The 17831-nt window shown below is 40.9% G+C and overlaps 3 protein-coding genes across 5 annotated transcripts; 1 reads left to right on the top strand and 2 right to left on the bottom strand.

Moving 5' to 3' along the window:
* The first annotated feature begins 1301 nt into the window (after nt 1-1301).
* LOC127759972 (UPF0481 protein At3g47200-like) lies at nt 1302-3040 on the top strand. Its single transcript, XM_052284182.1, has 2 exons — nt 1302-1388; nt 1555-3040. Exons 1-2 carry the CDS (start codon nt 1386-1388, stop codon nt 2932-2934), a joined length of 1383 nt encoding a protein of 460 aa, XP_052140142.1. The 5' UTR covers nt 1302-1385; the 3' UTR covers nt 2935-3040.
* Nucleotides 3041-5473: 2433 nt separating this feature from the next.
* Nucleotides 5474-6392, bottom strand: LOC127760829 (uncharacterized). Its single transcript, XM_052285132.1, has 3 exons — nt 6337-6392; nt 6080-6214; nt 5474-6004 (listed from the first exon to the last, which is right to left on the bottom strand). The coding sequence occupies exons 1-3, from the start codon at nt 6364-6366 to the stop codon at nt 5555-5557; spliced, it is 615 nt and encodes a 204-aa protein (XP_052141092.1). The 5' UTR covers nt 6367-6392; the 3' UTR covers nt 5474-5554.
* A 3200-nt stretch (nt 6393-9592) lies between these two features.
* On the bottom strand, nt 9593-15912 carry LOC127760730 (pectin acetylesterase 3-like). 3 transcript variants are annotated; one of them, XM_052285026.1, is made up of 10 exons: nt 15897-15912; nt 14866-15208; nt 11350-11562; nt 11179-11252; nt 10889-11100; nt 10683-10797; nt 10462-10539; nt 10195-10387; nt 9916-10058; nt 9593-9755 (listed from the first exon to the last, which is right to left on the bottom strand). In XM_052285026.1, the coding sequence occupies exons 2-10, from the start codon at nt 15083-15085 to the stop codon at nt 9654-9656; spliced, it is 1350 nt and encodes a 449-aa protein (XP_052140986.1). In that variant the 5' UTR covers nt 15086-15208; nt 15897-15912; the 3' UTR covers nt 9593-9653. The 3 variants fall into 3 exon arrangements, with proteins under 3 accessions (XP_052140986.1, XP_052140987.1, XP_052140988.1); XM_052285027.1 differs by lacking the exon at nt 15897-15912 and having other exon boundaries at nt 10195-10300; nt 14866-15823; XM_052285028.1 differs by lacking the exons at nt 14866-15208; nt 15897-15912 and adding an exon at nt 12729-13478.
* Nucleotides 15913-17831: the final 1919 nt, after the last annotated feature.

The raw sequence follows: 17831 nt of genomic DNA, 5'->3' as shown, positions 1-17831 counted from the left end.
GTTTAATTATCAGCCTGCATTCATTAATTAGTATTTATTTCGTAAGTCATATGGATATAAAGAGGTGGTAAAGTTGATCTATATTATGTACAGTTAGTTAATGGCATGGCAAAAGAGAGAAAGAAAAAAAAAGATGCATAAGATATTCCACTTTTTGTACAAGCATTTGTATATTGTGGTATCAGTCAAACAGATCATGCTAGCTAGTATGTAGTTTTAAGAACCTCTTTTTGAATATACTCATATCAAAGGGTTGTACCTGGCAACATATTTATAGGTATAGGGATCGCTAGCTGGTATAAGTTATACGTGAGATTATAATAAAAAAAAAGGATACAAGAATTTTTATACAGGTTTGGCCCCTTTGCTTATGGGTAGTCCAACTACTGTTTGTTGAAGCCGGTGTTATCATTATATATTAATATCTCACGAGTACAATATTGAGGGTGACATAATATAGGCTCTTTCGCCTAGCTAACGGCGTAAAGCTCTCATATATAGTCAATGGCTAGTGATAATCCACTTCCTCAAATAAGAATTAGACGATATTGGAGATAGCTATAGATCCCTCTTGTCAGCATTTATGACTCCGTATTAGACTTGTCTAGGCTTGCCTTCACTTATGTTGGCATATGTGGCCTATCTTTGGATTGTCCTCTCTCCTCCTGGGAGGTATTATATTTATTCCCTCGAGTATTTATTTGTCCAAATAGAACTAAAGAAATAGGTATGGATACGATCTGAGTAGATCTTGTAGTGTCTTAGTAGCTAGTACTCTATCTCACTTTGTTTATTCAGAACACTTTCCATATGTGGTTTTATTCCGTATAAATCTTAGTATATGGTGGATCTCACTGAGTCTAATACACAAGTATGAGATATCCCATATTCAAGATACAGACAACTACCAATCAATAATTTGTGATCCCAAAACAACAACTACAAAGTAGTAGTACAAAACAGTAATATGCCATACTATTTGTTCTTCCAAGTACATTTATATAATATCCATTTTAAATTTATAGCGATTCAAAAATCTAAATGTATAGTTTGGGAGAAATTTAATGGTCAGCGTTACTCTTAATTAAGATACTCCTTATATAAATGAACAAGATGAATACACAATCCGTAAAATAATCATCTGTTCAGTACGTATGCGGAAGATCGAGCAGTGTGGTCTTTTAACTTGCAATCTGCTACTACGTACACTGCAAGAGGCGAGCTGCGAGCTGTGCAGAAGATCGGCTATATCTAGTTGCTAGCCTGCTAATGTTGCCATCTGCTTTCTTTGGTGTCCTCACTCGATCTGGTGAATACGCAGTAGCTGAGAGATAGTGACAGTACGTACCGGCCGGCCGGTGGATCGACCAGTGGAAAAAGTAACAATGGTAAAATTCTTGCAATAAGCTAGTTGTTTAATTTCTCCTTGATCATTAATTTTGCCCCCCCTGGATCGCTTTGATTAATGTTGCTAGCAGATGGATTGATGCTAACGATCGATATGGTTGTACTAATTAATTGGTGCCATCCTGTTCATTGTGGTGATCTGATCAGAGGAGATTGACGACGACGACGAAGACGGACACGGTGCGTGTGAACATCGAGAAGATGCTGGAGCAGCTGAGCCGGCCGGCGAGGCTGGACGGCTACTCCATCTACCGTGTCCCGGCTAGCGTCCGCGACAGCGTGGACAACAAGCACTACGAGCCGAGGCTGGTCTCCATCGGCCCGTACCACCGGAACAAGGGCCACCTCCGCGCCATGGAGGACCGGAAGCGCCTCTACCTCCTCCGGTTCCTCCAGGACCAGCACGACGACGACGACGGCAGCGGCCGCCGCGACGGCCTGCTGCAGGACTGCGTCGGCAGGGTGCGCAAGCTCGAGGCGCGAGCGCGCGCGTGCTACTTCGAAAGCCCCGTCGTCGACGACGGGGACGACCACAAGTCGTCGTCATCGTTCGTCGAGATGCTCCTCCTCGACGGCTGCTTCGTGCTCCAGCTCTTCATCCAGTGGTTCTGCGGCACCACGGATCCCGTGTTCGACGTCGGCTGGAACCTCCCGCTGCTGCACACCGACCTGCTCATGCTCGAGAACCAGATCCCCTACTTCGTCCTCCTCGCGCTCTACGACGCCTACTCTCACGACCCCAACCGCCCGCCGTCGGCGCGCCCCAAGCCGTCGCTGACGACCATCATCACCTCCTACTTCAGCGAGAAGGAAGGGAGACAGCCCGTGACGACGACGGCCACCGAGGACGCCATCGATCACCTGCTCCACCTGTACCACTCCACCTTCGTGATGCCGCCACCCGATCACCTGCCGGCGCCGGTGCAGGCTGACTGCGGCGGCAAGCTGCCAAGGACGATCCGCTGCGCCAAGGAGCTGACCCTGCACGGGGTGAAGTTCGTGCGCAAGCCGGAGACGACCAACGTCCTCGACGTCACGTTCTGCAGGGACACCGGCGTCTTCCAGATCCCTCGCGTCGCCATCGAGGACTCCACCTGCACCAGGTACATGAACCTCGTCGCCTTCGAGCAGTGCCGCGGCGAGGCGGCGGTGGCGGAGAAGCACCTGACCAGCTACGTGGTGCTCATGGACTACCTGATCAACACGGCGGAGGACGTGGTGATCCTGGACAGGGCGGACGTGATGGAGAACAAGCTGGCCAACGAGGAGGAGGCCGCCAAGTTCTTCAACCAGCTCCGCCTCAGCTCCTACATCAACTACGACGACCACTACCTGGCGCCGGTGTACCGCGACGTCGACGCCTTCTGCCGCCGCAAGTGGCCAAAATACAAGGCCAAATTCCGCCGGGACTACCTCAACAGCCCGTGGGCGATTTTCGGTTTCTGCTTGGCCACCACATTCGCCGTCATCACCTTGTTCAACACCATCGTCACCATATTGCAGACGTTTTTCCATCTCTTTAAATGATCATTAAATCCATCGATATATGCAAACTGATCAATATCGTTCTATCAATTAATCTCTCTAGCTACATCCATATGTAATTTACATATCTACTTTGTTAATTCTCACAGTTGCTATTTTTTTTTCTTGACTCACCCATACATAATTAGAATCAGCTTGCCTATAAATATGGCACCGGCATGATTTGGAGGCGCCTACAAATTGAGCGGCCGATTTTTTTTTTTCAAAAATCGGATGCCCGACTTTTTTTTTTCAATAATTGGGTGCTGTTTCACCAGGTAGATCGAAAATATTTCACTAAATAGATAAAAAATGTTTCAATCTTTTAAAAAGCTGAAACACAAACAAATCACCTTATGAAACATTTTGCTACAACGTATGAAACAACGGTTTCCAAAAAATCGGGCATTGTTTCACCCTATATTAAAACAATGTTTTAGCAAATAGCGAAAGAATGTTTTAATTCTTAAAAAAAAGTAAGCATGGTCAGATCTATCACTAGATGAAAAAAACAACGGTTTCCAAAAAATCAGGTGTTGTTTCACCCTATATTAAAACAATGTTTTAGCAAATAGTGAAAAAATGTTTCAATTCTTAAAAAAAAAGTAAACACGGTTAGATCACCAGATGAAAAAAAATGGTTCAACGTATGCAAACAAACGATTTAAAGTCATTGTAACACTTAAAACTCGTGTACATCAACAAATCACGTGTCCATCAAGATGAAATTATTAAACAGTATCAAAAATCCATTGCAACATTTGATCCATACATAAGGAAACATCACGAGTACACTAGTTGAAACATTGTTGGTGGAACAAAAAAATAAAACATACCCCCCTTAATAGGGCATTCCCATTATATTCGGACGGCTGTTGCAATGGGCACGCGTGGTGGGGGCACGTGGAGGGGGCGTGCGAGGCGTGGGTGGCATGGGGCGCCCAATTTTTTTTCCCCATCGGGCACCGGACGGGGAGGCTTTCCGGCATGATTTCAATTGCTTTTTCCAATGTAATTGCTATCTCTCTTATCTATACCTTCTATACATAGTTACAATCTCCTAAGCTCTAAAACTTTACACGCAAACAAATTAGTACTCATAAAGTTTAATATACAAGCATGACCCACGCTAAGAATTTAAAACTCAACGCGCAAGCATAGTAATTAGAACAAAATATGTAGTGCAAAGTGTAAATCCTATATGTAGTGCAAATTTGAAAACTATAACATACAAATAAAACGTATGAGATTTGTCCATGTCAACTTGGTAAAATTTTTACTCATAATTAAATCAAGGAGTAAAATAACTCAGCGTGACTTGAATAAATCTCATATGCGCATTTTTAGATCCTACAGTAGTTTTCAGATTTACGCTACATATTTTTCTTAGTAATTGTATTTAAAATTTATTATATTCCAAAAATCAACGTACTAGCGTGCTAAATCAACATCCTCATCATTTACACAATAATGTAACCCATATTCATCCATCATTTCTACAACATTTAACATTATTCATCCATATATTCCGCAGCAAAACGCGGCGCGTCATCTAGTATATATAAAAGTATGCTTTTATCTCTCCTATCTCATCTTCCAAATAGGTAATCAATTACTTTAAATCTTTGTTCTCTTATATAGTGTGTATTAGAAAAATTAGAATGTTGTTATTACAATTTAGGTTGTAAGTTTTGAAATTTATAGGGTAGTTACAATGTGTCGTCGATAAAAATTAAGAGCCTTATATATCTGAGTGTTGTCTACATGTCGCCTCTCCTGATGAGGATGCCAATCAAACGCAGGAGCATTTTTATATAGGTTCGAGCCCTATTTAGAGAAATAACTCTAAGTCATGTCAAGTTGGATGGCATGTTGCTTTACTGACATATGAAGAGTAGGAGTACAATATGGTATGTATTGATCCAAGACCTATCGACTAGCCTTGTTAGGGATCCGGACGAGATGGTGGTCGGCTAGCTGGGAGTCGAGAATTTCGGGCTCTCTAGATGGATTGAGAGTTTTATCTCGTCGAGGCTCAGTCGAAATCTTGAGGATTGTCTTGGATTCGCTTGGCTCTATTGTGGATTATTCAGTATTCTGTTGAAATGTTTTTCCTTCTCTCTTGGGGGCCATAGATTGGTATCACTAGGTCCCCTCGTAAATCGTAATTGGGGGGACTCGTTCATATATTAATCCCTTGGTAGTCTTCGATCAAGTCTAGTCAGAGTTCGAGTATAGGTTTGTCGCAGCTCTTCCAAAGTAAGTCTTGGTCTCCTTGTGCGGTCAGTTCAGTTCTTGGACCGACAGAAATATTGAGCGTCACTACTGGTTCTTGACTGCTTGGGTGGGAAAATTCCCTCCAGCACTATGAACCGGTTGGGATTGGCAATCCCTACTCGCTCACGCCAAATCGGCAGTGATGAGTTGGCCGGGATAATCGTTTCTGCACTAGTGTTAGCAACATAGACACATATATGGATCAACGAAAATATAGTGTGGAGCAGTACTTCTTTATTAATCTTGATGCTCTTATAGGTGACATTACTGAAATTTCGTGGATCTGGTGCTAACATTTAATTCGGCATCTCAGAGCCCTCTGATTTACCAATAACCGTAGGTGTAGTTAATTCAAACTGAGGAACAAATTGAACACCAGATAAGCCAGGAAGAGGACACCGAAACCGGACATCACAACCATGCTGGTGAAGTTGGTTTTGCTGACGCAGATCATCCCATCAAAAGATATGCCGCCTGCGGCGATACAAACGGGGGCAGCATCGATGGCCGGCACCTGCACCATTCTGCCCACGCCGGAGCCGGAGGCGTACCAGCTGCCGCCGCCGCCGCCGCCATGCGCCGATGCCCACCCCGTCGACGGGGAGGGGCTGAAGTAGCATCCTCTGTGTGCGTCCGGCGAAGTGCTGCAGACATGTCGTCGGCGCTCGGCCTTGCTGCGACCGCCGGCGGAGCACAAGATGTGCTTCAGCCACTTCCCGTGGAGGATCCGGCGTCGCCGTGGCCACCAATTAGTGCCCGCGCATGTTCTCTCCGAGTGGCAGGCGGCGGGACAGGCCTGTGCACAGTATTACCGGCGTACATGGTAAATAAGAGTGTACGGTAATACTGTACCGTATAGTGTATTACGTACCATGTGGCCGAACGGGAGAGGGTGGGCGGCGAGGGCGCCGGCGCCGGCGGCTGCTGCTGAAATGTACGGGCATGCGCCGACCACGCCGCATGGATTGTCCGACCTGCAATAGGGTAAGCAATCCTGCATACGCAGCTAGCGGATGGAGGGGAATGGATCAGGGATGTGTTACTGCGCAGTACGTCAGCCGGCGACGTTGATCGACGAGGCAGTGGCCATGGATCTAAGAGGGTTTTAATGTGAGAGTTTTGGCTTACCAGTTTCTTCAGCATGTACGGTGACCCCATCAGATCAGAATCAGATCGCGCCAAGAGTCCACCGTGCGTACGTACGTGTGATTCATTTCTCTCATCGAGCCTGCATATTTAATGGGGAGGACGACGGCGAACTGCCATCCTGGTGAGTTAATAAGTGATTATTAGTCACGGTATAAGGAAGGAAGTTCACCATATTTGTTGCCAGCTCGGCCTGTAACATGACCGGCGTTTCGCCGGGCCTCCCTCTCCCTATCCTAGGTTAGGTCAGGATGGGAATGGTTAGGATATGGATTGAACCTAAACCGTTTTAAGTGAGTTCGTTGATATATGGTTTAATAGGGTCGATTCACCGTGAGTCCATTATATCAATAGGTTATCCATAGATATCTAAATGGATCGGCTACTCTTATTACATGTGGGTAAAACTCGGACCCAAAATTTTTAAACTCACATTCACACTATAAAAACTTATCGAATTCAGTTGAATTTTGGTGGGATAATTTATTGCACAGAGAAGCAACTTTGTATAAATTTGAGCCCTTTATACAAGTGGGGCCCACGATGCATTACTAGGACTAAAAATTCTAGTTATATGTGTAAAACTCGGACCCAAATTTTTAAACTCACGTTCACACTATAAAAACTTATCGAATTCAGCCGAATTTTGGTGGGATAATTTATTGCACAGAGAAGCAACTTTGTGTAAATTTTGAGCTCTTTATACATTTGGGGCCCACGATGCGTTGCTAAGACCCAGAAATTCCAGTTACATGTAAAACTCGGACCCAAAATTTTTAAACTCGTGTTCACACTATGAAAACTTTTTAAAATTAGTTGAATTTTGGTGGGATAATTTATTGCACAGAGAAGCAACTTTGTGTAAATTTTGAGCCCTTTATACATGTGGGGCCCACGATGCGTTGCTAAGACCCAGAAATTCCAATTACATGTAAAACTCGGACCCAAAATTTTTAAACTCGCGTTCACACTATGAAAACTTGTTAAAATTAGTTGAATTTTGTAGAAAATAATTATTATATAGCGAAGCAACTTTATACAATTTTTTGAAACATTTATACATGTGAAGTTATTTTGGGTCGAACCCCTTGAACCTTAGGTTCTAATGGTTTGATCCGTTTGATCCATTTATATTTTTGGAGCGACCCTACAAGTCCGTTAGAACAAATTTACGGATAGATTTAGCGGATAAATGGATCGACCCTAACCATTCCCATCCTGAATCCTAGGGACTTAGCCACCTCACTCACGCCTCATGGCGACAACCACTCTACTTGGCGCTAAATCTACAACTATTACCCCACCGGATATAATTAACCCGACGAGCAGGAGTGGATCATCCAAGGCCACCCGCCACGCCACCCCAAGCAGTCGCCTAGCCATTTCGACCAGGGTTTAACTTTTGTATTTCAAAGTGAAAGCTGCTCATTACTGTTTTACCGAAATCCGACCGCAAACCAATAAAAACCGGTGACTTTCGGTCAACGCCGTATGAAAACCAGCTAATACCGACCAGTTTTTATAACCCGAGATCTAGTGGTTTCACAAAATCCGATTGGTTTTCGTAAAATTCCTTCGGTTTTGTAAACCTTGATTCCAACATATCACCGCACAAGAATTAGCTTCTTTGGTTCGTCTAAAATTTCTGGATCCACCGCTTCGTGGATCGCTAGGTACTTGGTGCGCAATGGTACTTTAATTTGTTTCTAATTCTGTAAATTCAAAATACAGTTTGTATTTGCATATGAACATTGATCTATTCGCGTGCATGGATCCGAGAGCATATATACGACTAATCACAAGCACAACCTCTACCACGGTACCACCCATCCCTGCATGCACTGACACTGAATAGTACCGGGCCGGTCCAATCAAGAAGGGTACAAACAATGCATGTGAAATCCTGAGCTAATGGTGTTAGACTGGTAAGCAGATAATGATTGACTCAATTCGTTATACACCACGGATCTCGATCTCACTCAGAAAAGTTTCCCTTCTGTTTTTGGAAGACTTGATTATAGTTAATCTCACGCTATATATCTCCTAGTCAATATTTATTCATAGCGAAGCTATCACGCTGTTTGCACCCGATTGTCAAAGCCTTCTCTCTCCTAGAACATGGTGAGATTCTATAATTCTAGATTAGCGTATACTATACTCCTACAACGATGGTAAAGAATGCCACACGTATATATTTTATTGGTTCGATCAGAACAGCAGCTGCAGGTCGATCTCGATCTACTTGTCGATCGCTTGTCTTTCCTTTTGCGGAGCGAAACTTCATACCACGCCTTATCAATCATGCATCTGTTGAAAACGTACACTGTGTTGAATCAAAGCCTATATGTTAATAAACCCTTTTAATAACAGCTGGTCAAGTCTGGTAATTAACGTGATGCGTTTTTCTAAATAGCTAAGCTTGTTAAATTATGCCGTGGGTTCAAGTTCAAAACACTTGATATGTTATTGTAAAGATGGTTATTGTGCACATCTTGTTCAGCTGCCATTTTAATTTTAGTGAGTTAACCCCTATTCCAATCACAACGATTATAGTGCACATTTATTCAGCTGCAATCTTTGATCAGTTACTGTGAACATTTGTTTTAGCTGCGTGATCGTAACAATTTTTTTAGCTCTGTGATCGCAACTTATGTGTTGACAGCTCGGCCTGTAACCCAGAGTTTGGCAGGTGCCTCCGTGGGCCTCGGCCCGTTGGGTTGTCACCACGCACCATGGACTGTGGCGGCATGGCAGATTGGCAGTTCTGTCGAGCAATGGCATTCTTGTTCGATACTACTCCGTTCACCCAAATATATTTGATGTCTAAGAGATCTATGTCAAACATACTACCTTTTTTTTGTTTTTGGCGATTACACCGCAGACGCAGATAGACGCAGACCACTGTACACGCGACATCAGACACACTTCCACGAATGCCCTAACACATGCTTAAAGAGATGGAGCTAACGTATTAGCTCTCCTTTCTAATCCCATACTATGTTTGTGAATACTGTAATTTATTCTTAATAGGTGAAATTATACACCCATGACTCCACCACACTGCTTCCCGATATTAATGTGCCCTGCCCCTCTCCCCCTTCCTATTTGCTTTTGTTAACTTTGTTTTGCTTCCTTTGTATCTGTTTGTGTGAGGTTCTCTGTTTTGTATGTTTTGGCTCTGAACTCGATAGTTCTACATGTATATAGCTACTAGCTAGAGTGAAGAACTTGAGAGGACTTCGAGGCAAAAATGTGTGTCACTCCATTCGGTCGAGACGAGTAAACGTCAGTACATGATGTCATATGATGTTGTGGCATGTTTTGTCACAGGGGTAGGGGCAATCGATGGCCTTCACCTCAGCTCGACCAAAGTACCAGTCACCAACAGACTTTGCAATTCCCTGCACATCCAAGAACAGCATGAAACTGAAAAGTAAGTATTTTTTGATGCATAATCCCATTCAGGTTCTTCGTCTGCAAGTACTGAAAACGTCTGCAGTTTGCTCTTGTAGCTCTGAACAATTACATGGACACACACTAATTAAGCAAGGTGGAAAGTACCTTGTTCTGGAGAGCAGGAGAGCCACCATTCCAGGTGGCCGTCAGCTCGGACTGACAGTGAGCGAAGCACGAGTTGATGAACAGCCCGTTGCTCCTCGATTCGGAGAAGACTCTCACCGCTGCCACCATCTGATCTCTGAAACCTGCATTACATAAAAATGCAGGGATTATTGGGTTCTGAAATTCAGGGCTTCGATCACCTTACTGTCTGACAAACTAATTATTGACGTAGTATATGATCAACGAGACAACTCAGACAAGGGATATGGCCGTTGTTACCTTGCAGGAACTGCAGCTGAGACGCGTTGCAGGCTGAGCGGTTGAACTTACAGACTCGCCAGGTGCCGCTGGTGTCAGCTGCGTTAGGGGCCAGGCTCTGCTCGATCTGATGAACGAATCGTCCGGTCACATATTTGCATTCGGTTATATGTTCTTCATTTCTCAATAGATTAGATCTGAGCATATGCATTTGCTAGAACGAGATTTTACTCATTTAATTTGCAATATCAACCATGGAGAAATTCAGCAGCAAAGACATGTGCATACCTGCCAGACGTCGTACGCCGCATTCAGCAGGAAGATGGGTGTCTTTATGCCGTCGATTATGTTCTGAGGGAAGAAGCACTGCACATTCACACACACAGTCGCATCATAATTATGTAATGCTCTTCTTGCATCGATCTAAATCTAATTAGTCATCTCTGAATTGATCAGCATGAACACATAATTAATTGCATATGCATGAATACAGTGTGCAGTATACGCACCGAGGTGGCGTCGAGATGGTCGGTGCAGGTCTCGGGAAGGTTGGGCGCCACCGCCTGCAGGCCGACGACGTCGCCGTAGTATGACCTCAGGCTCCTGCCGCCGGCGACGTCCACGCTGCAACGCGCGAAGCGATAAGAATTGAATAATGGGCTTAGCTAGCTTGGAGAAAAATAATCGTGTCAGTGGACAGAGCACAAGTACGTACGCGTCGAGGAAGAGGCCGCCGTCGGAGAGGCACTTGACGGTGGCGGCGGCGGGGAGGAGGGCGCGGAGCTGGTCGCAGTGGAGGATCGCGGCGAGGCCGCCGGCGGAGCAGCCGGTGAGCAGCACATGCTCGGCGGAGGCCATGCCGACGTCGAGCAGGTGCTGGATCACCGCCCCCCAGATGCGCTGCCCCCGGAATTGCAGCTTCAATCCCTATACACAAGTCCATTGATTCTTAGCTAATCAGGAATGATCGGATCAGCTGCTGGCTGGATGGGTTTGATCGATCACCTCGTCGAAGGCGTCGCCGGCGAAGGACCCGCTGTCGCAGTAGCGGATCTTGACGCGGTTCCAGCTGTGGAAATCTGTACGTTGCCATAATTGGTTTGGTTAGCGTGCATACAGTACTGATCGATCGAGAGCGGCGGCGGAGGAGAGGAGATGGGATGGACGGAGATGGACCGGGGTTGTCGGCGGCGGCGGAGCTCATGATGCCGGTGAAGGCGATGCGGCGCTCCATGTGGTCGGAGGAGCCGTGGCGGCTGGCGGTGCGGAAGCGGCACGTGCGGGCGTTGTTGCACCAACCGCCGCCCTCCAGGTTGACCACCCAGCTCCGGTTGCCGCCGCCGGAGCCCGGGTCCAGGTGGTACGCCGGCGGCGTCCCGTCCATGCACACTGCCACACCGAGCATGCATATATATGACAGGAAAATTCATGAATTGTTGTTGAAAATTAACAGTAACACAGATCATGGCTTCTATCATTCCAGTGGCTATGCTGAGGATTTGGATTTGGATTCAAACGTTTTTATACATAATGTTGTTGTATTAAATATTCATACACATAGTTAATGTGTATGTAAAATGTTTATACACACGAATATTTCTAATTTTGTTTTCTAAAAATTATTTTTAATGGTTTTTGAAACCCATCTAAATGTGCATGCTTGCGATGGAATGTGCAGCGATCAAGGACAAAAGGGCGAGGCACGCCTGTTTGTTGACAACCCTTGGCAGCCTCCCAGGTCGTTGGACGGTGAATTTGTCATATGTCACTCTACAAAGATACTAGAGGATGGGAACCTATCTACTCCGCATGGAAAACGGAGTGGTCCATTAGCACGTGATTAATTAAGTAGTAGCTAATTTTTTTTAAAAATAGATCAATATGATTTTTTAAACAACTTTCGTATAGAAACTTTTTTTAAAAAAAACACCGTTTAGCAGTTTGAAAAGCGTGCGCGAAAAACGAGATGGAGGAGTTGGGATCTGAGGATTCCGAACACACCCTAATTCAGGTTAATTTGATATGACAACTACATTTTGGGGGTTTGGATTTACAAAGTTATTTTGGCGGAACGATATGTGACACTATATATAATTTAGTTATTTTTAAAAGACTATTCATAAGCAATGTTTCTAATTTCACATATCAATAATGGTTATACCATATCTTATATGATTTCTTTTACCATATATGGATTCGGTCACGGTTTGAAATTTCAGAAAACCTCTCCCCTGACTCAACTATATTCAAATTCGGTCAAAATATGTTTAAATTCCAAATAATTCTGTTCCGAATTTTCCAAAATTCCTTAGATTCAGAAATTTTGGTGGCCCTGATAGAAACTTCCAAAATGAAATTGGAACCCCTGGATTTGGTGTAGGAGTGATGAATGATATGGATTATATATTAGATGTAGAAAATTGTCTCAATATAGAATATTGGAATTAATTAAGAAGAATATACTACAATCATCCGATGGTGCGCACATATAATGTAGACACCTTGAGAAGAAAAAAAAGAATATATATATTGGATGAACAAGTAAAGAAGCGTACGTGAATATTGGTAATGATGCATTCTGTCGGTGTGGCCTCTATCCTCCACGCAAAAAGAAGCGTGAAAGGAACCGAAAATGACAAGGAGGATAGGGATAAGCTATAAGGATATACATGCATCATGCATGCATGGCATCTAGCTTAGCTTGCTTTGCTTTGCTAGCTAGTGGTACACATATGCACGCATGCATGGTGGGAACGAACGGCACGCTAGCCACTTGTGCACGGTGCCCTATCCATCAAGAAGCAAATACGTTTCCATATTCCATTAAGAAGTATACCGCCCCTGTTCCAAAATAAGTTATCTTTTATATGTAAATCTGGACATAACCGATACTTAAATTTTTCAAAATAAGTTATCTTTTATATGTAAATCTCCGATACTTAAATTTTTCAAAATAAGTTATCTTTTATATGTAAATCTGGACATAGCCGATACGTAAATTTAGGACTGACGATAGTGTAGTACATACTACCTATATAAAGCGATAAACCCAAACTTTTTTATATATGCTCCTTCGAATGTCTAGTTCCTTTTTGTTTTACCGTGACCAATAGTTGTATTCCTTTCCATGTATATTACACTCAAGTAAACCATTTTTAATATCTTAAGAGAATTGTATGCTTAACTGTCTGAATAATTATATTCAATGTAGCCAATACGTTTTATAATTGGCTAGAGGATCTAAACTATAATCTTAAGTTGAAGATTTAAACAGAAGCATGAATATCGGTTAATATGATTTTTATCGCAATTATGTTGTTTTTTTTTTAGGAAGATGATTTCTAACCCAATTCATTTAATATACATGTTTAACAATTGGTTCCCTGCTTGAGATTTGATGCAACGACAGGAGGACATCACGTATGTATATTTACAATTGAAGTTACACACATAGAAAGGCCATGTTTGATTTAGATTATTGAAGATCATTGCCACTGATTATCTACTCGATTATAGTGATAACTTAAATAGTTTAAAAATAAATTATTAAATACCATGTGGACTAAGCAAATACCCCCTTTGCACCCCACTCAAAAAAAGAGCACTACAGCGGCGGGAATCGAACTCGCAGCTTAAACACTTCTTCAAGTTATTTCAAATGAGTCTCCATCCCGCCACTGTATACTATACTAGGATATCGTCAAAGAAGACTAATACCCCTTTTCTCAACTGCATTATAAGGATGCTTTTCAGAAAAAAATGTATTTTTAATTGTGGAGTAAAAATAATCAATTTTAATAACCCAGTGAAAAAGCAGAAAAGAACATAGAATTATTGTCCTTGGGCTGGCACACTAATAGAAGGTTATGCTAGATTTAAACTATTACTCCTTTTAAGTCGAATATAATTGTGATTTTAAACAAGGACATACAATTTCGACCATTGGTTTATACTATAATATATATAGAATTCCTTGAAAAAAATATATATTTAGAATTATCAACAAATATATGATTCTATATTGAAGTACTGTAGTTTAGATTAATTTGTACATATCGTTCCATGTTTCTAAATTAAAGTACATGTTTTAATAGTTATTTATAATCAAAGTTTTAAAAAGTTCAACATTAGTCTTGTTTAAAATAATAATTAACTTTAACCTGGAGGGAGTATTTGATTTTTTTTTTGATTCTTTAGCGATTTGGGAGGTGGGGTTGGAGGTTTGTCCCATCCTATTATGTTTAGCTTTATTTGAATAGTTGGTTATGTGGGAATTAGAAATGTAATATCTTCCACTAAAAAAAATAATAAGCAGGCGTATGGTAGTACTCTACTGTCATGGTAGTTGGTAGTTATGGCTTTGGCTTGCTCTGGGCGAGCGTGAAAAAATTGAATCTGCTTCCATCCCCCGCATGGTCTCATAACCTAATTAAACTCTATTAGGAACATGGTAATTTTGTAGTATTTCAGAGACTATTCTGATGCAAATATTCCCTGTTTAGAACACACTCACATTTAATCCTAGGAACGAATGATAGATAATTGTTCAAAATTCGATCAAAAATGGTAAAAACTAAAAAAATTGTCTACTTTCGCCAGAAATTGATACTAGCAAATTAACTGAATGTCAGGTATATTCTACCCAGAAGAACACATCCAATTACTGTAAATCTTAGTACATTAATTACATACCGGCTCCCTTGTCGACGGCGGAGTTGAGGATGGTGATGGGCACCATCACGTCCGCCGCACGCCGCCGCCTGCTCCTCCTCCTCCGGCCGCTCATCTCATCCTCCTCCGCCGCCTGAACGCTGCCGACGCCGCCGGCGGCGGCGACGACGAGAAGAAGAACAACAAGAAGAAGATGATGATGACGAAGCTTGGTGATCCCAATCCTCTCCATCGTCGCCATCCTCTCGCTTGTTCCAGCACTCGATCGACCAATCGAAAAACAAAAAAGACACTCACTTCACTAAAATTCTTACACGGCCTTGTCGTCAGGAAGAAATTGGCTGATGAACTTGGTGTGTAGAAGCTAGCAGAGAGCGGAAGAATCAAAATGAAACTATAAACTCTGAAAAAAAAATGGGCAAGAGAGCTTAAATCGGAGCTACATATTTAACAAGGCATATCAAGGGGATGATTCACCTAGCTACAAGGATATATGGGGCTAATTATTATTGGCAGCAAATTATGGCGGACGCCCAGCTAGCTAGCTAGGGACATATATTGCTCAGGATCGGATAGCAATTCAAGAAATTAAGGAGAGAATACTATCCTTCCATACATGTACACACACATGCACATATATGGCAGAATTAAAGACTGGCCAGATTCGCCAGCTAATTTATATACGTACGAGGACGGCTTTTAATTCACCTCCTAATTAAAATTTTAAACAGCACGAATTATAAAAAGATTATGATACGCAAATCAAGCAAAGCAAGAGAGAGCAACGTGGTATAGCTCTCTCCCAAAGTGTTGGAAGAAAGAACAAAATGGAAACGCACTGTGTGTACTGTGTAGGCATAAGTTTTTAGTAGCTACAGCTTATTTTATAATCTCTACAGTTTCCTAAACAATCTAAATTCTCACCTGTATTTTAAGATTTCTATATAGTTGTAGAATTAATCTAGTAAATAAATTAAAAGACAAAAGTTATAAAACTATTTTTAAAATTCTCACCAACAAATAGCAGACAGGTGGAAGGAACAAGAACGTACATCGTGTGTTTACAAGGAACAAGGAACTCGTACGTCGTATATGCATGCGCGTGGGCGCCGATCGCGATTCCGACGTTTCACCGGCTGGAGCCTGCGTACATATACTGATAATATACAGGTATGTTCGTCTTAATTACCAGATCGTTGTGTTAATGCCAAACGAAAGGACAGTGTCGTTGTGCGGTCAGCCATTTTAGGCCGACAGCTAGAAATGAGACGTACAAAAAGTTTTCAAAAAAAAAAAGAAGACAAGAAATAAGAAAAAAAACATAGGTAAGTTATTTTTTCCGAAAATCTCAACTATTATAAAAACTAGCATGGTGACCCGCGAAGATTGTGTAGCTAGCATCATTATATTTTCTCTCATATAATAGCATATATGTTTTCTTATTATATTATTCAAATATATTAAAATGACAACATAATTTTAAATTTTGCAATATTCATATTATATTTTATATACGTGTTAGTTATTAATTATTTTTAATATCAAATTTTAGTTAATTGTAAATTATATATATTTCCTATATGTACTCTAGACTCGTCTTTTAATATTTCTTTTTTTTAATTCTGAATTTTCTGTAAATTATAATTATATATAGACTCTATGCTCTTCTTCTAATATTATTTTTTTTTATTTTTGTATTTTCATAATATATTTTATATGTTAGTTATTAATTATTTTTAATATCAAATTTTAGTTATTTGTAAATTATATATATTCCTATATGGACTCTAGACTCGTCTTTTAATATTTCTTTTTTTAATTCCGAATTTTCTGTAAATTGTATTTCTATATAGACTCTATGCTCTTCTTCCAATATTATTTATTTTTATTTCTAAGTTTTTATTATTTCTAATTGTATTTCTATGTGGACTCTAAACTCATCTTTCAATATTCTTTAATTTTTAGTTTTGAATTTCAGTTACTTCTAAATTGTATTCTTATATTGACCTTAAACTCTTCTTCCCATGTTTTTCTTAATTTTGAATTTTAGTTATTTGTAAATTGTATTTTTATACGGACTCTAAACTTTACTTTTAATTTTATTATGTTTATTCCAAATTTTAGTTAGTTTAAAATTCCTATATGGACTCTATACTCTACTTCTAATATTCCTTATTTTCTAATTCCGAATTTCCTTTTTTTCTTAATTGTATTTCTATATGGGCTCTATACTCCACTTCTAATATTCCTTATTTTTAATTCCAAATTTATATTATTTTCTAATTGTATTATATTCCTATATGGACTCTATACTCTACTTCTAATATTCCTTATTTTTAATTCCGAATTTATGTTATTTCCTAATTGTATTTCTATATGGACTCTATACTCTACTTCTAATATTCTTTATTTTTAATTCCGAATTTCAGTTATTTCCTAATTGTATTTCTATATGGACTCTAGTCTCCTCTTCTAATATTCCTTATTTTTAATTCCGAATTTCAACTATTTCCTAATTGTATTTCTATATGGACTCTAGTCTCCTCTTCTAATATTCCTTATTTTTAATTCCGATTTTTTCTAAATTGTATTTCTATATGGACTCTGCTTTTTCTTTTTCTCCGATTAATCTGAGAATTTCTAGGCCATGAGAGCGAACGTGGAGGCTCCTTTTTCTATTCCTTTAATAATATAATAGATTAAAGACGTGTGTGTGTGTGTGTGTGTGTATATATATATCCAAGCAAATTCCCACAGTAAATATCACCTTAACTAATTAAACCGTATCTCTACTATTATAAAAATTGAAGATGTTTTTACCGATATTTTGGTATGTCATCTGTATTTAGGTTGGTTTTTAAGTTCATTTTTTGGAAATATAGATCCGTGTATGAGTCAGATTTAAGTTCGTTTGCTTTCGGAAAATACAAAAGAAGTCGTATAAGAAATTTCTTTAGAAAAACTTGCATGCTAACTTGAGATGAAAG

The sequence above is a fragment of the Oryza glaberrima genome, chromosome 1 (genome assembly GCF_000147395.1).
Source record: "Oryza glaberrima chromosome 1, OglaRS2, whole genome shotgun sequence".
Classification (NCBI taxonomy): Eukaryota; Viridiplantae; Streptophyta; class Magnoliopsida; order Poales; family Poaceae; genus Oryza; species Oryza glaberrima.
This window is presented reverse-complemented; position numbering and strand designations above follow the sequence as displayed.